The 19,161-nt window shown below is 47.2% G+C and overlaps 1 protein-coding gene across 1 annotated transcript; it reads left to right on the forward strand.

Annotated features, from left to right (window-relative positions):
* The first annotated feature begins 7,000 nt into the window (after nt 1-7,000).
* Nucleotides 7,001-10,446, forward strand: ajm1 (apical junction component 1 homolog). The gene has a single exon (XM_068011972.1). It carries the CDS (start codon nt 7,029-7,031, stop codon nt 9,966-9,968), a length of 2,940 nt encoding a protein of 979 aa, XP_067868073.1. The 5' UTR covers nt 7,001-7,028; the 3' UTR covers nt 9,969-10,446.
* The last annotated feature ends 8,715 nt before the right edge of the window (nt 10,447-19,161 follow it).

Consider the following 19,161-nt stretch of genomic DNA (forward strand, 5'->3'; position numbering starts at 1 on the left):
GGAGAGTGTGGGCAATGGGATTAGTTTGGGATTGATAGAGGGACATGGGGAGAGAGTGGGACAATGGTATTAGTTTGGGATTAATACAGGGACATGGAGAGAGTTTGGGGCAATGGGATTAGTTTGGGATTGGTAGAGGGACATGGAGAGAGTGTGGGGCAATGGGATTAGTTTGGGATTGGTAGAGGGACATGGGGAGAGAGTGGGACAATGGGATTAGTTTGGGATTGATAGAGGGACATGGGGAGAGAGTGGGACAATGGTATTAGTTTGGGATTAATACAGGGACATGGAGAGAGTTTGGGGCAATGGGATTAGTTTGGGATTGGTAGAGGGACATGGAGAGAGTGTGGGGCAATGGGATTAGTTTGGGATTGGTAGAGGGACATGGGGAGAGAGTGGGACAATGGGATTAGTTTGGGATTGGTAGAGGGACATGGGGAGAGAGTTTGGGGCAATGGGATTAGTTTGGGATTGGTAGAGGGACTTGGGGAGAGTGTGGGGCAATGGGATTAGTTTGGGATTAATACAGGGACATGGGGAGAGTGTGGGCAATGGGATTAGTTTGGGATTGATACAGGGACATGGAGAGAGTTTGGGGCAATGGGATTAGTTTGGGATTGGTAGAGGGACATGGAGAGAGTGTGGGGCAATGGGATTAGTTTGGGATTGGTAGAGGGACATGGGGAGAGAGTGGGACAATGGGATTAGTTTGGGATTGATAGAGGGACATGGGGAGAGAGTGGGACAATGGGATTAGTTTGGGATTGATAGAAGGACATGGGGAGAGAGTGGGACAATGGGATTCGTTTGGAATTGGTTGTGCACAGGTAAGATATGTGCAGCTGGGTGATTTTTTTTATCTAGCTCTCTACCCCAGGTTGAATTGGTACACTCTGTCTGGTAGCAGAGACCAAGGACAGTACCAACTGCATAATAGGGGTGGCAGCCAAGATTCCTGATTTTAACCCTACTCTCTGGTGGTATTTGTTTGTCCTACTGATAACGGTGACTGGAGTTGCTCATCTAGCCCGCAGGTGATGTGGTGAAGAGTTATTTTGATTATTAGCGCTCCCTCTGTCAGATCGAGGGTCTATGTCTGTTCTACTGCTGTTTTCACTTTCTCCATCTCCTGGTGGAACCTAATTCACTTCTGGTGTTCTGCAATCCCAGGGAGACCCTGATCTTTTTTAAAAAGATGTTGATTTGGGGTCCTGAGGATAAATCTGGCCTGGGGCTGATCTGAACCACTCCCCCATCAGACTGAGAACAGCAAAACTTGTATGTAAATTAGTCAAAGAACAAAGAACAAAGAAAATTACAGCACAGGAACAGGCCCTTAGGCCCTCCAAGCCTGCGCCGATCCAGATCCTAAATCTAAACCTGTTGCCTATTTTCTAAGGGTCTGTATCTCTTTGCTTCATGCCCATTCATGTATCTGTCTAGATAAATCTTAAAAGACGTTATCGTGCCCGCGTCTACCACCTCCGCTGGCAATGCGTTCCAGGCACCCACCACCCTCTGCGTAAAGAACTTTCCACGCATATCCCCCCTAAATTTTTCCCCTCTCACTTTGAACTCGTGACCCCTAGTAATTGAATCCCCCACTCTGGGAAAAAGCTTCTTGCTATCCACCCTGTCTATACCTCTCATGATTTTATACACCTCAATCAGGTCCCCCCTCAACCTCCGTCTTTCTAATGAAAATAATCCTAATCTACTCAACCTCTCTTCATAGCTAGCGCCCTCCATACCAGGCAACATCCTGGTGAACCTCCTCTGCACCCTCTCCAAAGCATCCACATCCTTTTGGTAATGTGGCGACCAGAACTGCATGCAGTATCCCAAATGTGGCCGAACCAAAGTCTTATACAACTGTAACATGGAGTCACAAGGAGTCATCCTGGTCCAAGTCCATTACAAGCAGAGTCGGGGGAATTTATAATGGGGAATAAGGAAATGGCAGAGAAAGTAAACATATACTTGGTGTCTGTCTTCACAGAGAAAGATACTAAAAACCTCCCAGAAATAATGGAGAATCAAGGGACGAGTGTAAACAAGGAACTGCATGATATTAATATTAGTTTAAAAAGTAGCAGAGAAATTCATGGGACTGAAAGTTGATAAATCCCCTGGACCTGATGATCTACATCCCAGAGTGTTGAAAGAGGTGGCTGTAGAGATAGTGGATGCGTTGGTGATCATCTTTCAAAATTCTATAGACTCTGGAATGGTTCCTGCAGATTGGAAAGTGGCAAATGTAACCCCACTATTTAAGAAAGGAGGGAGAGAGAAAACAGTGAACTACAGACCTGTAAGTCTAACATCAGTTGCAACAAAAATGCTGGCATCTATAATAAAGGATGTGATAACTGGACACTTGGAAAATAATTGGAGGATTGGGCAGAGTCAACGTGGATTTATGAAAGGGAAATCATGTTTAAGAAACCTGTTGGAGTTTTTTGAGGACGTAACTAGCAGAATAGATAAGAGGGAACCGGTGGATGTGGTATATTTAGGCTTTCAGAAAGCTTTTGATAAGGTCCCACATAAGAGGTTAGTAAACAAAATTCGAGCACATGAGGTTTGGGGAATATACTGGCATGGATTGAGAACTGGTTAACGGACAGAAAACAGAGAGTAGGAATAAATGGGGCATTTTCGGATTGGCAGGCTGTGACTAGTGGGGTACCGCAAGGATCAGTGCTTGGGGCCCGAGCTGTTCACAATCTATATCAATGATTTGGATGTGGGGATTAAATGTAATATTTCCAAGTTTGCAGATGACACTAAACTAGTTGGAAGTATGAGTTGTGAAGAGGATGCAAAGAGGCTTCAAGGGGATTTGGAGAGGCTAAGCAAGTGGGCAAAAATTTGGCATTTGGGATACAATGTGGAAAAACGTGAGGTTATCCACTTTGGTAGTAAAAATGAAAATACAGAGTAATTCTTAAACAGTGAGAGACTGGGAAGTGTTGAACTTCAAAGGGACTTGGGTGTCCACGTTTGCAAGTCACTGAAAGTGAACATGCAGGTTCAGCAAGCAATTGAGAAGGCAAATGATATGTTGGCCTTTGTTGCAAGAGGATTTGAGTACAGGAGTAAAGATGTCTTTTTGCAATTATATAGAACTTTGGTGAGACCACACCTGGAGTATTGTGCGCAGTTTTTGTCTCCTTACCTAAGGGAAGATATACTTGCCATTGAGGGAGTGCAATGAAGGTTCACCAGACTAATTCCTGGGGGATGGAGGAATTGTCCTATGAGGAAAGTTAAATAGACTGGGCCTTTATTCTCTGGAGTTTAGAAGAATGAGAAGTGATCTCATTCAAACATACAAAATTCTTACAGGGCTCGACAGGGTAGATGTTAGAACCAGGGGACACAGTCTCTGAATAAGGGGCAAGCTATTTAAGACTGAGATGAGGAGGAATTTCTTCACTTAGAGGGTGGTGAATCTTTGGAATTCTCTGCTGTGGAGGCTCAGTCTTTGAGTATGTTCAAGACTGAGATCGATGGATTTCTACATATTTAAAAAAAAGGGAGACGGGGATAGTACAGGAAAATGGAGTTGAAGTAGATAATCAGCCGTGATCTCATTGAATGGCTGAGCGGATTCGAAGGGCTGAATGGCCCACTCCTGCTCCTGTTTCTTGTGTGTTCTTGTGTGTGATATAGTGATTGAAGATTTTACAAAGTGTTGCCTACTTTGGTTAGACATATTCCCGGACATTTCATCAGTCTCACCTGTAACTGCCCCACTCGGTCAAACAGCCCTGCCCCATCTCCAACATTTTTATAATGAATAAATGGAAGTATTCAAAAAAATGATCAACAAACTCTGCAATGTTTTAATGCCACTCTAATCTTCTAGAATTGCAGGCAGCAGTGTCCTGGAAATTAATTTTTAATTCCTGGAGATTCCAGGGCAATCCTGGAGCATTAATGGCAACCCTAGTTTATTCTCACAACTTAACTCTATGAAATTAATGCTTAAAACAATACAACCAGCCAAATAAACTACCCTATACAGTATAACAGGCCGTACACATTACAACAGGCCCTACGCAGTATAATAGGCCCTACACAATATAGCAGGCCCAACAAACTGCCACAGGCCCTATACAGTATTACAGACCCTACGCACTGCACAGACCCTACACACTGCAACAGGCCCTACATAATATAGCAGGCCCTATACAGTATAACAGGCCCTACACAATATAGCAGGCCCTATACAGTATTACAGGCCATCCACACTGCATAGACTCTACACATTACAACCTATGTACTCTGGGTGGGGGACTTCACCAAGATGTCCATCACCAAGAGTGGCTCGGTAGCACCACTACTGACCGAGCTGGTCGAGTCCTAAAGGACATATCTGCCAGACTGGGTATGCGGCAGGTGGTCGGGGAACCAACATGAGGGAAGAACATACTTGACCTTGTCCTCACCAATCTGTCTTCCACAGATGCATCTGTCCATGACAGTATTGGTAGGAGTGACCACCGCACAGTTGTTGTGGAGATGAAGTCCCGCCTTCACATTGTGTTGTGTGGCACGATCACCATGCTGAATGGGATAGATTTCAAACAGATCCAGCAATGCAAAACTGGGCCTCCATGAGGCGCTGTGGGCCATCAGCAGCAGCAGAATTGTACTCAACCACAAACTGTAACCTCATGGCCCGGCATATCCCCCACTCTACCATTACCATCAAGCCAGGAGACCAATCCTGGTTCAATGAAGAGTGCAGGAGGGCATGCCAGGAGCAGCACCAGGCATAGCTCAAAATGAGGTGTCAACCTGGTGAAGCTACAATACAGGACTATCTGCGTGCCAAACTGCGTAAGCAGCATGCAATAGACAGAGCTAAGCGATCCCATGACCAACGGATCAGATCTAAACTCTGCAGTCTGTCACATCAAGCCATGAATGGTGGTGGACAATTAAACAACTAACTGGATGAGGTGGCTCCACAAGTATCCCCATCCTCAATGATGGGGGATCCCAGCACATCAGTGCGAAAGGTAAGGCTGAAGCATTGCAACAATCTTCAGCCGGAAGTGCCGAGTTGACGATCCATCTCGGCCTCCTCCTGAAGTCCCCAGCATCACAGATGCCAGACGTCAGCCAATTTGATTCACTCCGCGTGATATCAAGAAACGACTGAAGGCACTGGATACTGCAAAGGCTATGGCCCTGACAATATTCCGGCAATAGTACTGAAGACCTGTGCTCCAGAACTTGCCGTGCCCCTAGCCAAGCTGTTCCAGTACAGCTACAACACTGGCATCTACCCTGAAATGTGGAAAATTGCTCAGGTATGTCCTGTACACAAAAAGCAGGACAAGTCCAACCCGGCCAATTACCGCACCATCAGTCTACTCTCAATCATCAGTAAAGTGATCGAAGGTGTCATCAACAGCGCCATCTACCGGCACTTGCTTAGCAATAACCTGCTCAGTGTCATTCAGTTTGGGTTCTGCCAGGGCCACTCAGCTCCTGACCTCATTACAGCCTTGGTTCAAACATGGACAAAAGAGCTGAACTCAAGAGGTGAGGTGAGAGTGACTGCCCTTGACATCAAGGCAGCATTTGACCGAGTATGGCATCAAGGAGCCCTAGCAAAACTGAGGTCAATGGGAATTGGGGAAAGCCCTCCACTGGTTGGAGTCATACCTAGCACAAAGGACGATGGTTGTGGTTGTTGGAGGTCAATCATCTGAGCTCCAGGACATCACTGCAGGAGTTCCTCAGGGTAGTGTCCTAGGCCCAACCATCTTCAGCTGCTTCATCAATGACCTTCCTTCAATCGTAAGGTCAGAAGTGGGGATGTGCTCTGATGATTGCACAATGTTCAGCACCATTCGCAACTCCTCAGATACTGAAGCAGTCCGTGTAGAAATGCAGCAAGACTTGTACAATATCCAGGCTTGGGCTGATAAGTGGCAAGTAACATTCACGCCACACAAGTGCCAGGCAATGACCATCTCCCCTTGACATTCAATGGCATTACCATCGCTGAATCCCCCACTATCAACATCCTAGGGGCTACCATTAACCAGAAACTGAACTGGAGTAGCCATATAAATACCGTGGCTACAAGAGCAGGTCAGAGGCTAGGAATCCTGCGGCGAGTAACTCACCTCCTGACTCCCCAAAGCCTGTCCACCATCTACAAGGCACAAGTCGGGAGTGTGATGGAATACTCTCCACTTATCTGGATGGGTGCAGTTCCAACAACACTCAAGAGGCTCGACACCATCCGCGACAAAGCAGCCCGCTTGATTGGCACCCCATGTACAAACATTCACTCCCTCCACCACTGACGCACAGTGGCAGCAGTGTGTACCATCTACAAGATGCACTGCAGCAATGCACCAAGGCTCCTCAGACAGCACCTTCCAAACCCGCGACCTCTACTAACTAGAAGGACAAGGGCAGCAAATGCATGAGAACACCACCACCTACAAGTTCCCCTCCAAGTCACGCACCATCCTGACTTGGAACTATATCGTCGTTCCTTCACTGTCGCTGGGTCAAAATCCTGGAACTCCCTTCGTAACAGCACTGTGGGTGTACCTACCCCACATGGCCTGCAGAGATTCAAGAAGGCAGCTCACCACCACCTTCTCAAGGGCAATTAGGAATGGGCAATAAATGCTGGCCTGGCCAGTGACACCCACATTCCATGAATGAATAAAAAAAAACCTGACCCGACAAACTACCTATACAGTAATACAGGCCCAACACACTGCACAGACCCTACACACTGCAAAAGGCCCGACAAACTACCAGAGGCCCTACACACTGCACAGACCCTACACACTGCAACAGGCCCTACACAGTATAAACAGGCCTGATAAACTGTCAGGGGGTCAGTTCACTGACAGAGGGCCAGTATATTACAACAAAAAGCAGCAATTTACAATCGAAAGGTTAATTGTGCTTCTGTTGTTGCAGGATCAATTCAATTGTGAAAGGGTCTGAGGGAATTCAGCAAAGATTACCGTTCCTTTAAGATGACACGGACAGACCCACCGGACATACTGGTATCAACCGTGTATCGAGAGATTAAAGTCAGCCCAATGCCAGGCGAGCCCAAAGTCTATCAAGCCCAGCACAAGTGTGATGCCTCCGGCCCCAGCTCTCTACAGGACACGCAGCAGTACATTAACAAGCGGCAGTGTAGAAGCTTTGACTTCTTGCAGTCACTAGACAGCCAGCCGGACTCTGGAGTCCCCATGGAGGAGTACTCATACCGGCGGACTGACAAACGGCCTACCAGCCCTGAGCTCGCCTGGGACTCACTGGGGAGGCAGGTCTACCTTCGATCCTCGGCCCCTGAACTGGTTGCCAGCCGACTGTGTACTCATGCCGGGGAACCCAGGGAGGCTTCCAGACCAGAGGCGAAGAAGAGAGGCCGATCCAAGAGTGCCCCGAGGGTGAAGACTACCTACCGACCTGTCCGTGTGGAGGTGAGCTCGCCTGAGTTATCCCGGAGGGGCCGTGAAGCCCTGCGTGCGCACAGGGACGCGCACAAGAGGGCCGAGGCCTCTCCGAGGAGGGAGCCGCCTCACATGGCAAAATCCCGGATGAATGAGGTACATCCCATCAAACTGCAGCCACAGCGGGGCGACGCCAGTCTGTACTCCCCTCTGTATGTCAGTGATAGCTACGAAAGCTATGACGAGTGCCAAGGTGCCAAGCCTGGCTCAGGGGCACACGTGCGGTACCGTGTGGATATGAAGCCCGAGGACCCAGCGCTGAATCCTACCTCTCGCACCTGGAAGACGCCGCAGAAGCAGGGCAGCTGGCAATCGCAGCCGGGACGCAGCCTGACCGTGCCAGCCAACCGTCGGGTGGTGAGGACCCACTCGCCCAGTGAGTCGTACAGCGGCGACTACTGGACTCTTGCAGCTCACAACAACTGCTCACCTCACCAGTACTACCGGGACGACAGCAGGAGGGGCCTTCCCCAACTGATCCAGACAACGCCAAGCTTCAGTGAGCAATCTTATCCTGACATCAGGCGTCTCTCCCGCCAAGCTGCCCAGCCCAATATCTACTACACTGAGGAACGGGCAAGACATTCCCAGCACAGATACACTTCACCAATGCATTACCATGACTGTTGGGGGACCTACCGAGCTGCCCATGGCCACCAGGGTTATATCTCTCAATACCTTCCCTACTGGGATGGCAAGGGTGAGTCACTCTCCCCTCATGGTTCCTATTATGGGATTGACCAGCATAGGCTAGGTTCTGACTCACGGCACTACTCCAAATCCTGGGACAACATCCTGAGCCCCAGCGGACACAGGGAGTTCCCCTCCTCAAACTGCCGCAGCTATGAGACCCTGCCTTTGCAGGAGAAACGTGGCCGCTCCCCAGAGGGCAGGCGTCAGCCCACTGTCGTCAACCTGTCCCGTTCGCCGCAGCGTTACGCTGCTCTTTCCCTCTCAGAGAGCTCCATCGCGGAGAAGCTGCAGGGGGATGGAGGCAGGGGCACCCAGGGGCGGTCATGGTACATCACCCCTGAAATAACCATCACCGACAATGATCTCAGAGCCAATGGGCCCGGCAAAGCTGGTGGGAGGCCTCGGAGCCGGCAGGCGCTCGACGGGGGCAATGGCCTCAGTGCCTCCTTCAATGATCTGCTGTCCTGCAATTTGGACAATGTAAAGGAGACGGGTGCTAGCTCCCCGAGTGGCTCTTTGCAACAGCCAGGCAAACAGCAGCTGGACGATGTCCTGGCAGATCTAGTCATCGACACATGCAAAACGCCAGCCACTCAGAAACCCAGTGACTCGGAAACACTAGTGGACCAGCTCAGGAAGCTCATCGCAGGTGAGGACCTTTCTGGAGACCACGGTGTGAGGACAGTGTTGGTACACACCACAGAGCCTCAGAAGATGAAGGTGCACCCCATGTGCGCTGGCCCAGGCCCTGACACTCACTCCCTGGGCATGTCCAGAAGTCCCAGCTACCCGAGTCCATGCGATGGGCCTCCTCAGGACCACAGCTCGGACGACGTGGACACCATGATGTGCTCCAACTTGAAGTGTGGCCTCACGGAGACACTTTTCAATGCCCGCCTTTACTTCAAGTCCTGCCACAGCTGCTACACCTACTACTGCTCCAGGAACTGCCGGAAGGACGACTGGGAGATGCACAAGGAGGCCTGCGTATACGGCCGAGTCAGCAGCACCTGTAAGCGTGTGCTGCGCAGCTGCCGGGAGAACCAGGCTGCCCACAAGGCCTTCTCCCGCATCGCCAGGATGGGCTACTTATCGAGGGGCAAGGGGGTTCTATTCCTGGGCTTTCCCAACCCGGGGTCCGCCGAGAACTTCCTACAATATGGGTTGGAAAGCCTGCTCCTCGCTCCCACCTACCTGTCAGTCAGGGAGCTGGAAGGCTATGCAGATCACCTGAGGGAGTACCTGAAGGAAATACAGGAGGCCGGCAGGCAGTACGACTCCGAGGAATGTTTCCTCCTGAATGTATCGATAGCTCTGGGGCAGAAAGTGCCTGAGAACCCTTCGCCCCGCCTCCAGACACCAACAGTTCGAAGGTTTGCAAAGATCGCCCTGGCTTCAACCAGCCCCGAGAAGAAAGTCTTTAAAGGCGATGACGAGATGGAGACCTTGATATTGACCCCGCCTCCCGGGACAACTGACATCGCGAAAGATGATGAGTCGGGACGTAAAGCCCGGGAGGTGTGCTTCATCAATGTACAGCGGGAGCTCCGCATACGAGGGGTGTTCCTGCGCCATGAGTATCCCAAAATCTACCAAGACCTCTGCGAGTTTGTGGAGAGCAATAAGAGATTTACACCAACCACCATTTACCCCATTGACAAGAGAACGGGCAAGCAGTTCATGTGTATGATAATGGCCGCCTCAGAGCCATTAACACTGGAGTGGGTTCGCAAGCCGAACGTACTGGAGGACATGATGTGATTCCTCGCACCGATTCCTATTCTTGCAACTGAATGTTTTAAAGCTTATTTAATATATTTGTAGATAATGTATTTTATATAAGGACATGAGGAATCTATTGGAGTCTGTTGCTGGGTGGGTAATATTTAAAATGGAGGAGCCCCCATCTCCGGTGTGGCGTTTTACACGCTGACCCCCACCCCCCTCCCCGACCCTTCAAATCCCCCCACCTCCCCCAACCCAACCCTGGCTGGGCCTTGCCATTGGAGTGTTGGTGGGAAGCCTGCACTGCTACCATAGCAACAGGGATGGCACAAGCAACATAGGGAAACCACCAATATTTTTAAAATAAAGATTTTTTTTGAACAGTTTCAAAATTATAGTCTGGGTGCAAAAGCTTTAAAATTTGCTGCGTTTATATTTGAGAATTATTGGACAAGTGCGAGTTTAAACCAGTCAGTAAGCTCCAATCAGCTTTCCGCCCACACCCTGATCCTTGGCGAGCTGACGCTTTGTGTTTCATTACGATTTCTGATGATTTTTCAAAGTAAGAGATAGCTTCTGTTTCTGAGGGTGGGGGAGCAAGAGGGGAGCGGGGGAAGGGAACAGGCAGAGCTTTAGCCTAAACTGAGGTCAGATTGAGATTGGTTTGTGTGAGAAAATTGGCTTCTCCCAAAATGGCACAGAGGCTGAGGATCAATGGAAAGTTTCAAACTAAGACTGATTGATTTTTGTTGGGTAAGGGGATTAAAGGATATGAAGGGTGAATAGAGTTGAGGTACAGATTGGTCATGATTCCATCAGGGGCTGAATAGCCTTCTGGTGTTGGCGTGTAATGCAAACTCTACATTGGAGCCATGGCCAGAGGTGGTGGAAGGAGGGGGTTGGGTGGTGCCTGTTTGGTGGGACTAAGAATGGGGGCTGGATATGACACGGAGATGTGGGGCATGGGGCCAGAGATTGCTCAATGCTGCCAATGGGTCCGAAAAAGGAAAGATTTTTCCTGCAGTCATCTCAGCCATTCTAAAAATACAAAACATTGAAAGACGGGCTCATTACAGTGAGGAGCAGGAAAACCCACCCGAGACCAGAGGGAGCAGCAAAAGAATCACCCGGTCAGGAAACATAGCCCTCAGCTCACTGAGTCTAACTCTGGAAGAGTTATAAACCACAGGGGCTTCAATGGGAGGGTTCATGTACAGGGGACGGGCTTTGAAGAAATGTATAGTTTTATTTTTCTCTGACTTCCTATGCACTAAAGGCACAAATTTTAAATGTAACCGTGCTCCTGAGCTTAACATTTGAAACACGACAATTAGCCTCAGTGCCATTGAATTAGGGAAGGACAATTCAGCCAGGATTCTCAGCCCTGTTGTACCTGCGGCTGCAGCCCCTCCCTTGAGCCTTCTGATCTGTCCAGTGAATGGGAACAGTCACTACCACAGTGTTGGGAAATTTTCACCCTCCTCCTCTCCCTCCCCTTTCTCACCCTGTCCTTCCTCTCCATCCCCTCCTCCCCTCCTCCTCTCCTCCTCCTCTTCTCCCCCTCCTCCTCTCCTCTCCGTCCACCTCTCATTCCCTGCTCTCCTCTCCCTCTCACACCCATCTCCCCCTCCTCTCTCACCCCCTCCATTGGTTTCCCTTCCAGCTCCTCTCTGTCTCTCATCCGCTCCATCCCTTGCCTTTCCTTCGCCCTCCCAATCTCCTCCTAGTCTCTCCATCCTTCTCCACTCCTCTCTCCAACTCCCCTCGCCTCCTGCTTTTCTCCCTCCTCTTGCCTTCCTCTCACTCTCCTCTCCCTCTCCAACCTTCTCCACCACCTCCTCTACCTCCCCCTCTCCTCCCTCTCCACCCTCTTTCCCCTTCATCCTCCTCCTCCTCCCCCCCTACCCCGATCCTCCCATCTCCTTTGCCTCTTCTCCTTCTTTCCCGTTCCCTCCCCAAGATTCCTTGATCTCGATTTCTAACTTCTTAATATACAGCTTCAGATGTTTATGGGATGTCGTTATGTTGCGTCCATGGTCTGTACAGTATTTTAAAATGACAGAGAATGTTGACTCTGGATTCTCAGGACCTGGTCTTTATATTGTAGACCTGGAGTGAATTATTCCAACGACCAGAATTGCAACTGGAAATGCAATTGTGTAGATCGTTTTCTCTCTTCCTATTTTCAAAAGCTGATGTTACAGATGGGTTCGAGACCTGGAAATCAGCCAGTGAAATTGGTTAACTCAGCCAGTGAACCCACATAAATCAGCCTGTGATTTTGGATAAATCAGCCAGTGATTTTGGATAAATCAGCCAGTGATCCTGGATAAATCAGCCCATGGTCCTGGTTAAATCAGCCAGTGATCCCAGTTAAATCAACTGGAGATACCAGTTAAATCAGCCAGCGACCTCGGATAAGTCAGCCAGTGATCTCGGATAAATCAGCCAGTGATCCTGGATAAATCAGCCCATGGTCCTGGTTAAATCAGCCAGTGATCCCAGTTAAATCAACTGGAGATACCAGTTAAATCAGCCAGCGACCTCGGATAAGTCAGCCAGTGATCTCGGATAAATCAGCCAATGATCCTGGATAAATCAGCCAGTGATCTCAGATCAATCAGCCAGTGATCCTGGATAAATCAGCCAGTGATCCCAGTTAAATTAACCAGCGATACCAGTTAAATTAACCAGCGATACCAGTTAAATTAACCGGCGATACCAGGTAAATCAGCCCACGATCTTGAATAAATCAGCCCATGGTCCTGGATAAATCAGCCAGTGACCCCGGATAAATCAGCCAGTGACCCCGGATAAATCAGCCAGTGATCCTGGATAAATCAGCTCGTGATCCCAGTAAATCCTGAACTCAGTGAGAATCAGCATCTTCAGGGATGAGAGAGAAAACCAGATCAAGGGTGGAAAATAATTCTTGAACAATAATCCATGTTTTAATTTGATTTTAAGTGAAGCAGTGCTGGTCTGGGTTCCGATTCTGGTCTTGGTCTTTGTTATGGTCCAGGCCTTGGCCCTATTCTAGTAATGGTCCTAATTCTGGTCATGATTCTGATCCTGGTCCTGGTCCTGATTCTAGTCCTGGTCCTGATCCTGATCCTGATTGTGATCCTGGCCCTGATTCTTGACCTGGTCAAGATTCATGTCCCAATCCTGATTCTGGTCCTGGTCCTGGTCCTGATTTTGGTCCTGGTTTTAATCCTGGAACTGCTCCCTGTCTCGATCCCAGTTTTGGTCTTGATCCTGGTCACATTCCTGCTCCTGATTGTGGGTGCACTGTTTCTTTTGCTCTGTCACAACTTTCAGAATCACTGTAGCTTGTGGTTATCATGACAGCAGAGATTAAAAAATGATACTACTGGTTCAGTTAGTCACCGTGTGATGTATTGGATTTGTCACCTGTGTGTGTGTGCGCACATGTATTTGTGTGTGTGTATATCTCCATGTATGTAATTCTGTGATTTTGTCGGTGTGTGGAATTTTGCATGGGTATGTATGTCTGCATGTGTGCATATATGTTTGTTGAGGATATATTAGTGCATGTGGTCATCTATCTGTATGTTGTCACGACTGAGATGGGAGGAGTGCACTGTTTATTCTAGTCCCACTTCTCCACAGGTCACAACATATATTTTTTTAATTTTCCCACTTACTAATACGGTCAATTGTGTACTCTATTTTTCCCAGAATAGAACACACTAATCAGGTTTCTTTAATGAACAACAACATTATCAGTTTATTATTAAAAAAAGTCTTAACCAGTAATGAAATAAAGCATAAACACACAGATTGAAATTTTTAAAGTTCCCTTTTTATCTTACCCCTCACATTTGCGCAAACACACACATACATATACTGGTTAACCAGAAAAATAAAAGGGATTTTTTAAACTCAGCACTCTGTTACAGACAAAAAAAAACACTTGGGCTGATTACTTGCTCATTTTTGAAGAAAACAGCAGATGATATATGTTCCAAAACTGGCATACAGTCTAGCCTCTGAGTGCACATAGGTCACTGGGATCTTTGAGAACAGTTCTGTTCAGGCGGCATTGATAATTAATTTGGCAAGCTTTCTTCAAAGACAGGAGATGAGATAAATTGACACAGTGGACTCCTCAGGGTCTTTTAGGGAGTTGCTGGAAAGTGAGCTGGGTTGTAATCTTCTCTCCTTCCTTGACACTTCTTCAGCAGACTTGACTTTATCTCATTCCTGAAGCTTGTGAGTTTTCTGCCCTCTCAAGTGCACACTGCTGCTCCTTGGCTTGTCCAATCAAGGGGCATGTGACTGACTTCTCTGCCTACATCTTCCCCTGATACCAGGGTTTCTGATCTATTTTTAACAAGTCATGTGACAACCAGTAAATATTGTTGCCAAACCAGTTCTTTCAATGTCCTCTTGATGACTCTCTTGAAAAAAACTGGTCCAACATTTCTTCAGTTTGACTATGAATTCCTCAAAAAATATTTTGATAAAAAAACAGAAGCACCTTCAGAACACCTCCACCCTCAGAGGAATGAAACGCCATTTTTAAATGTGTTTCATTACAAATTGTGGGAAAAATAGAAGATAAAAAATTTTAAAACACATTTTCACACTCATACTCATTCACTCTTTTCTTGTGGTTAATACAATTCTGCTCAGTACCCTCTTTCATTCAGAGAACTCAAACAAAGTTAGATTCTCGATAAAGCATCTGCAATAACATTATTTTTGCCTACAATGTGGATAATCTTTAAGTGATAGGGTTGTAATAGTAAACTCCATCGGAATAGTCTGGCATTCTGGTTTTTAAATTTTTTCACAAAGTTTATCACATAATCAGCCAACTGCAAACTTCCAAACAGAGCCCCCCTAGTTGTTCCAAGTGGTCCTTCCAAGTGTCACTTTAGACCAGCACATCACCAAGACTATCACTTGGTTCACTAGTTTCCGAAAAGTGGCTGGGGCATCCCCTAGCCTGAATGGCATCACTTGGCATTGGAAAAGACCATCTGGTGTGACAAAGGCCAATTTTTCTTTAACTCCGGGTGTTAAAGGAACTTGCCAGTATCCTTTTAACAAATCATTTTTTGTAAGAAACATGGCACTGCCCACTCTGTCAATACAGTCTTCCAAGCGAGGTATTGGGTAGGAGTCTGCCTTCAGTGCTGCATTAAATTTTCTGTAGTCTATACAGAGTCTAGTTGAACCATCAGGTTTAGGCAGTAATACGACTGGTGAAGTCCAGCTGCTTTGACTGGGTTCAATTAGGTTGTTTTCCAACATGTATTGGATTTCTGCTTTTAAGTTGGCCTGTTTCTCTGGACTTGAGCGGTAAGGATATTGTTTTATAGGAACAGATTCCCCTATATCCACATCATGTGTGGCTAAGGTTATACAATGTGGTTTATCCCCCTACAGACTCTTCTAAATGTTGTGAGTAGCCTTGTTAAGTCTTCTCGTTGTTCTTCATCTAAATATGAAAGCACAGTGTCTGACCTCCCTAACAATTCAGTATTAGCTAACCGGATAGCGGAGGTTCAATTTGAGAATTTTCTAGGCTTCCTTCTACCTCATCCTCACTATCCCTTTCATCCGTCTCTGTCCCTACTACCTGACATACCTGTGCTTGCTAATCCTCCTCCCAGCAATGATATTGTTTCAACATACTGATATGACACAGCTGATTCTTGTTCTGGCAATCTGGGGTGTCAATCAAATAATCTACTTCACCAATTCTCTTGACCACTTCAATTGGACCACTGAACCGTGCTTTCAATGGTTCACCCTGTAAAGGCTAATACTAACACTTCATCCCCTGATTGAAATGTGTGGGTCTTGGCATGCTTGTCTGCCCATTTCTTCATGGTTGTTGGGAAGCTTTAAGGTGTTCCTGAGCCACTTTGCAGGCTCTCGTGAGCAACTCCCGGAACACGGATACATAATCTAACACAGAAGATTCATCCTTCTGTGCTAAAAATCTTTCTTTAATTAGTTTTAGCGGACCTCTTATCTCATGTCCTAACTAATTCAAAATGACTAAAACCGGTAGACTCATTAGGTGAATCCCCAGTGGCAAACAAAAGAAATTCTAGCCATTTATCCTACTTATGGGGATATTCATGACAATATGGCTTTATCTCTGTTTTGAGGGTCTGATGGTATCTTTCTAAAGCTCCCTGTGTCTGTGGGCGGTATACTGAAGACTTTAACTGTATTATACCCAAATTACCCAAAACTTCCTGAAAAATTTTAGACATAAAATTGGAACGCTGATCCGACTGAATCTGAATTGGTAATCCATATTTAGTGAAGAACTGGGTTAACTTCCCTACCACTACCTTAGCAGAAACTGTTCTCAAGGGAATGGCCTCTGGGAACCGAGTAGCCATATCCATGATAGTGAGTATATATTGATGTCCCACTTTTGTTTTCGGTAAAGGAACACAGTCTGCAACGCCCTACTAAACGCTTGTTTAAGAAGGGTGGCAAGGATAATCCAGGAAATTATAGGCCGGTGAGCCTTATGTCAGTAGTAGGGAAACTATTAGAGAGGATTCTTCGGGACAGGATTTACTCCCATTTGGAAACAAACGAACTTATTAGCGAGAGGCAGCATGGTTTTGTGAAGGGGCGGTCGTGTCTTACTAATTTGATTGAGTTTTTTGAGGAAGTGACAAAGATGATTGATGAGGGAAGGGCGGTGGATGTTGTCTATATGGACTTTAGTAAAGCCTTTGACAAGGTCCCGCATGGCAGACTGGTGCAAAAGGTGAAGTCACACGGGATCAGAGGTGAGCTGGCAAGATGGATACAGAACTGGCTCGGTCACAGAAGACAGAGGGTAACAGTGGATGGGTGTTTTTCTGAATGGAGGGATGTGACTAGTGGTGTTCCGCAGGGATCAGTGCTGGGTCCTTTGCTGTTTGCATTATATATAAATGATTTGGAGGAAAATGTAGCTGGTCCGATTAGTAAGTTTGCGGACGACACAAAGGTTGGTGGAGTTGCGGATAATGATGAGGATTGTCAGAGGATACAGCAGGATATAGATCGGTTGGAGACTTGGGCAGAGAAATGGCAGATGGAGCTTAATCCGGACAAATGTGAGGTAATGCATTTTGGAAGGTCTAATACAGGTGGGAGGTATACAGTAAATGGCAGAACCCTTAGGAGTATTGACAGGCAGAGAGATCTGGGCGTACAGGTCCACAGGTCACTGAAAGTGGCAACGCAGGTGGATAAGGTAGTCAAGAAGGCATACGGCATGCTTGCCTTCATCGGTCGGGGCATAGAGTATAAAAATTGGCAAGTCATGTTGCAGCTGTACAGAACCTTAGTTAGGCCACACTTAGAATATTGCCTGCAATTCTGGTCGCCACACTACCAGAAGGACGTGGAGGCTTTGGAGAGGGTACAGAAGAGGTTTACCAGGATGCTGCCTGGTCTGGAGGGCATTAGCTATGAGGAGAGGTTGGAAAAACTCAGATTGTTTTCACTAGAACGACGGAGGTGGAGGGGCGACATGATAGAGTTTTACAAAGTTATGAGCGGCATGGACAGAGTGAATAGTCAGAAGCTTTTTCCCAGGATGGAAGAGTCAGTTACTAGGGGACATAGGTTTAAGGTGTGAGGGGCAAAGTTTAGAGGGGATGTGCGAGGCAAGTTTTTTACACAGAGGGTGGTGAGTGCCTGGAACTTGCTGCCAGGGGAGGTGGTGGAAGCAGATACGATAGCGACGTTTAAGAGACATCTTGACAAATATATGAATAGGAAGGGAATAGAGGGATATGGGCCCCGGAAGTGCAGAAGCTGTTAGTTTAGGCAGGCATCAAGATCGGCGCAGGCTTGGAGGGCCGAATAGACTGTTACTGTGCTGTACTGTTCTTTGTTCTTTGTTCCCCAATAACTGGTATGGGAATTAGAGGTGCCAGTTTTATGGCAGGTTGTGATCTGGCATGTAAGGCATGTTTTACAAAACTGCACCATGTCCTTGGAAAGGTCTGGCCAGTAAAAGTGTTGCCTTATACGTGATTTGATCTTCCAGATTCCCACATGTCCTGCTATAGGAATTTCATGCGCTAACCTTAATAGTTCCCGGCGATACTTTGGTGGTACCACTAACTCATGAGCGACCATCCATTCTTCATCCACAGGTCTATGAGGAGGTCTCCACTTCCTCATCAGAATCCCATTTTTAATAGAACAGCCTTCTGGAACTCTCTTTGCCTCAGCTTCAGTTAAAGCTGATTATGCCACTTTATTTAACTCTGGATCAGCTTGCTGATCAGAGAAGACTTATTAAACATTTCCTTCGGATTATCAAAATCCCCAAAGAAAGTTTCAAATATTTGACTATCTGACTGTGGTACCAATTTTACTTCCAACAATGGAACTTGTTCAGGCATTGCTCGGGTTACTATATATGACAGAAAAGTTCCTGGAACCTTATCCTGTAACTGTTCTGTCTCTTTAACTTCACTTGGTTTTTCCATGACTACTGGAGAAGCCTACTACTTTCACTCCGGCCACATCATTCCCCGGGAGTAGATCAACTCCATCCACCAGCAAACTATGGACAACTTCTACAGTTATCATTTCCAGACATTAGGTCACACTCTAGGTGCACCTGATACAAAGGTATGGGTATATACTCCCTGCCGATACCATTTACTAAAACTTTAGCATTCAGTGCGTTCTCTGGTGTAAATGTTATTCCTTTCTCCAGCAAAAGAGTTTGGGTGGCTCCTGTATCCCTAAGTATAACTATAGTTTAACTGCCTCACTTGGGGGAATAAGGCGTTAGTCTTCCTTTCGACAAGAATTCCCTATAACTCTCAGGTATCTTATTCACAACCCCTGCACTCGGTGGTTTTTGTATTTAGCCTTGTCACAGGTGGGACATCATCGCACAGAATGCTGGAAGTTGTGTGGAAAACCCATGGGACGTATTGGGGTACACAAAGACAATACAGAGAAAGGGAGCCTGACTGAGAGTACGACAGATCAGGCTGTAGGTCTGACTGCAGCTATCAGGCTAAATACAGAAACCATTGTGAGTGCAGGGGTTGTGAATAAGAGCTTGTGGACCTCACTTCTACCCTCAGCACCTTCCTTTCTGGCCTGCGGAGGTGATCCTGGGGCGTTCCCAGTTACCCCTTCTTGTCCCCGGCTACTTGCTTTTCTTTCACCCTCCCACCTTCTATCCTTCTCGGGTTTGTGGGGGTGATGG

The sequence above is a fragment of the Heterodontus francisci genome, chromosome 32, assembly GCF_036365525.1.
Source record: "Heterodontus francisci isolate sHetFra1 chromosome 32, sHetFra1.hap1, whole genome shotgun sequence".
Taxonomy (NCBI): Eukaryota; Metazoa; Chordata; class Chondrichthyes; order Heterodontiformes; family Heterodontidae; genus Heterodontus; species Heterodontus francisci.

Bases quoted from the DNA above. Each gene is read 5' to 3' on its own strand.
- ajm1 (XM_068011972.1), top strand. From the start codon at position 7,029: ATGACACGGACAGACCCACCGGACATACTGGTATCAACCGTGTATCGA.